The sequence below is a fragment of the Sinocyclocheilus rhinocerous genome, unplaced genomic scaffold, assembly GCF_001515625.1.
Source record: "Sinocyclocheilus rhinocerous isolate Xijiao unplaced genomic scaffold, SAMN03320098_v1.1 scaffold6109, whole genome shotgun sequence".
NCBI classification, from domain to species: Eukaryota; Metazoa; Chordata; class Actinopteri; order Cypriniformes; family Cyprinidae; genus Sinocyclocheilus; species Sinocyclocheilus rhinocerous.
Window position 1 is genome coordinate 1,236 of NW_015652272.1, and position 2,403 is coordinate 3,638.

At 32.5% G+C, this 2,403-nt stretch overlaps 1 protein-coding gene across 1 annotated transcript in view; it reads left to right on the forward strand.

Annotated features, from left to right (window-relative positions):
- Positions 1-192: 192 nt before the first annotated feature.
- Positions 193-2,403, forward strand: part of LOC107714270 (activin receptor type-2B-like) — a gene marked incomplete at its 5' end in the record, with an annotated part of 8,012 nt that continues 5,801 nt past the window's right edge. The window contains 3 exons of the mRNA XM_016520083.1: positions 193-416; positions 504-647; positions 1,887-2,035. Of these exons, the coding sequence (XP_016375569.1) occupies positions 193-416; positions 504-647; positions 1,887-2,035 (517 nt within the window). The remainder of the gene's footprint in view (positions 417-503; positions 648-1,886; positions 2,036-2,403) is intronic.

Below are 2,403 nucleotides of genomic sequence, written 5' to 3' on the forward strand. Positions count from 1 at the left end.
TAACACTGCTTTTGTGCTCCAGGGTCACATATGAAGAGTTCATTTGCAAAAACCATGTTTTTTTCATTGTGCATTATCATTTATCACAATTTCATCTGTTTTTGCAAATAAACTATTCATATGTTCTTCACAAGGCCAATGAGTCTAAGTTTGAAAAGATAATTAATTGTGTCATTTTTCTTTTGATAAAAGCTGAAACGGGTCCCACAGACCCGAGCACCGTACAAGGGTTAAAGGGCATCACGGATGGGGTTTTTCTGCTGTGTTTCCAGGATCCGGGTGCGTCTCCTCCCTCGCCGCTGCTGGGTCTGAAGCCTCTTCAGCTGCTGGAGGTTAAAGCTCGAGGACGCTACGGCTGCGTCTGGAAAGCTCAGATGATGAATGATTATGTAGCCGTGAAGATCTTCCCCGTTCAGGTAGACGATACAGACACAAGCCAGCTCAGGGTTCAGTCGGTGTGTGTGTGTGTGGTCTGTAAAGCTGTGTGTGTGGTGTATCGACAGGACAAGCAGTCGTGGCAGAACGAGCGCGACATGTTCTCCACGCCGGGCATGAAGCACGAGAACCTGCTGCGCTTCATCGCCGCCGAGAAACACGGAAGCAACCTGGAGACGGAGTTCTGGCTCATCACAGAGTTTCATGAGCGGGTGAGGTCAAAGGTCGTCAGACTTAGGCAAACATATACAAAACTGAACCTATAGAAACTTTTAACTCTGATGAAAATTTCACTCTGTAAAGCCTGACGTGTGAAATAATAGTCAGAATAAAAAAGAAAAATATGTATGTATGTGTGTGTGTATATATATATATATAACTATAAAAAAATATATAAATATAATATAATGTAATATAAATATTAAAAAATGTATATAAAAATAAAAACTGTAAATGAGTTTGTCATATTTGTACTAAAATAACAAACTAAAACTGAAATAAAAATTAAAACTATATAGAATTTAAAAAACTAATAAAATTTTAAAAATAATAATAAAATAACTAAAAACTGAAATAAAATTAACAAAAATAACTAAATAGCCATTTAAAAAAAACTAATAAAAATGACAAACACACACGACAAAATTACTAAAAGTTTCTTTAAAATTAAAATAGGACATATAAAAGTAAAATGTATATATTAGACATAAATATAATGTATTAGATAAGTGATATATTAGATATAAAAAAGTAGGTTTAAAACAAAAGGTTTTATGATTTGTTATATTTGTACTAAATTAACTAAAACTAATCAAAAATTAATAAAAACTATATAGACATATTAATAAAAATAACTAAAACTGAAATTAAATGAATAACAACTATCTAGACATTTTTTAAAATACAAAAACTAATAAACATGACAAAACAACAAAATTAATGAAACTTTCACTAAAATTAAAATGAAAACGGGAAATATAAAAATAAAAATCTAATTAAAATATTTTTTTTAGCAAATTATTTATTTTTAGTGCATTTATTTTATTTATATGTCTTTAGTTTTAGTCGTTTTTTAAGTAATGTATTCTTTTATATATAATTTTAATATATTTGTTATTTTTAACTATAACTATATAGACATATTAATAAAAATAACTAAAACTGAAATTAATAAAAACTATATAGACATTTTTTTAAAATACGAAAACTAATAAACATGACAAAAACAACAAATTTAAGGAAACTTTCACTAAAATTAAAATGAAAACAGGAAATATAAAAATAAAATCTAATTAAAATATTAACAAAATTTATAATGGTTAAAGATAAAACGATTGAGATATCATGAGGGGTAATTTTGCGCCAATTTTTCTCGTTAATTCTTCAAAGCGTTCCATTATACGAAGTATTTTCAGTGTTAGAGTAAGTGTTTGTGATGTGTTGAATATCAGGGCTCGCTGACGGATTATCTGAAGGGGAGCGTGCTGAGCTGGAGCGATCTGTGTCACATCGCGGAGACGATGGCCTGCGGTCTGGCGTATCTTCATGAGGACGTGCCGCGCTCTAAAGGAGAGGGTCCTAAACCGGCCATCGCTCACAGGTGAGCTTAAAGGGTTAGTTCACCCAAAAATGAAAATTAGCCCATAAATTACTCACCCTCAAGTCATCCTAGGTGTATATGACTTTCTTCTTTCAGACGAATCCAGTCGGAGTTATATTAAAAATTGTCTTTGATCTTTCAAGCTGTTTAATGCCACTCAGCGGGTGTTGCATGCATCAGTCCAAAAGAAGTGAAATAAAAAGAGCCCATCCATAAAAAAAAGTGTCTCACACAGCTCCGGGGGGTGAACAAAGGCCTCCTGTAGCGAATCGATGCGTTTTTGTAAGAAAAATATCCATATTCAAAACGTAATAATCACTTGAATCTAGCTTGCACTCACTGTTGTAAACAGAAGCAGTTCCGGGCGG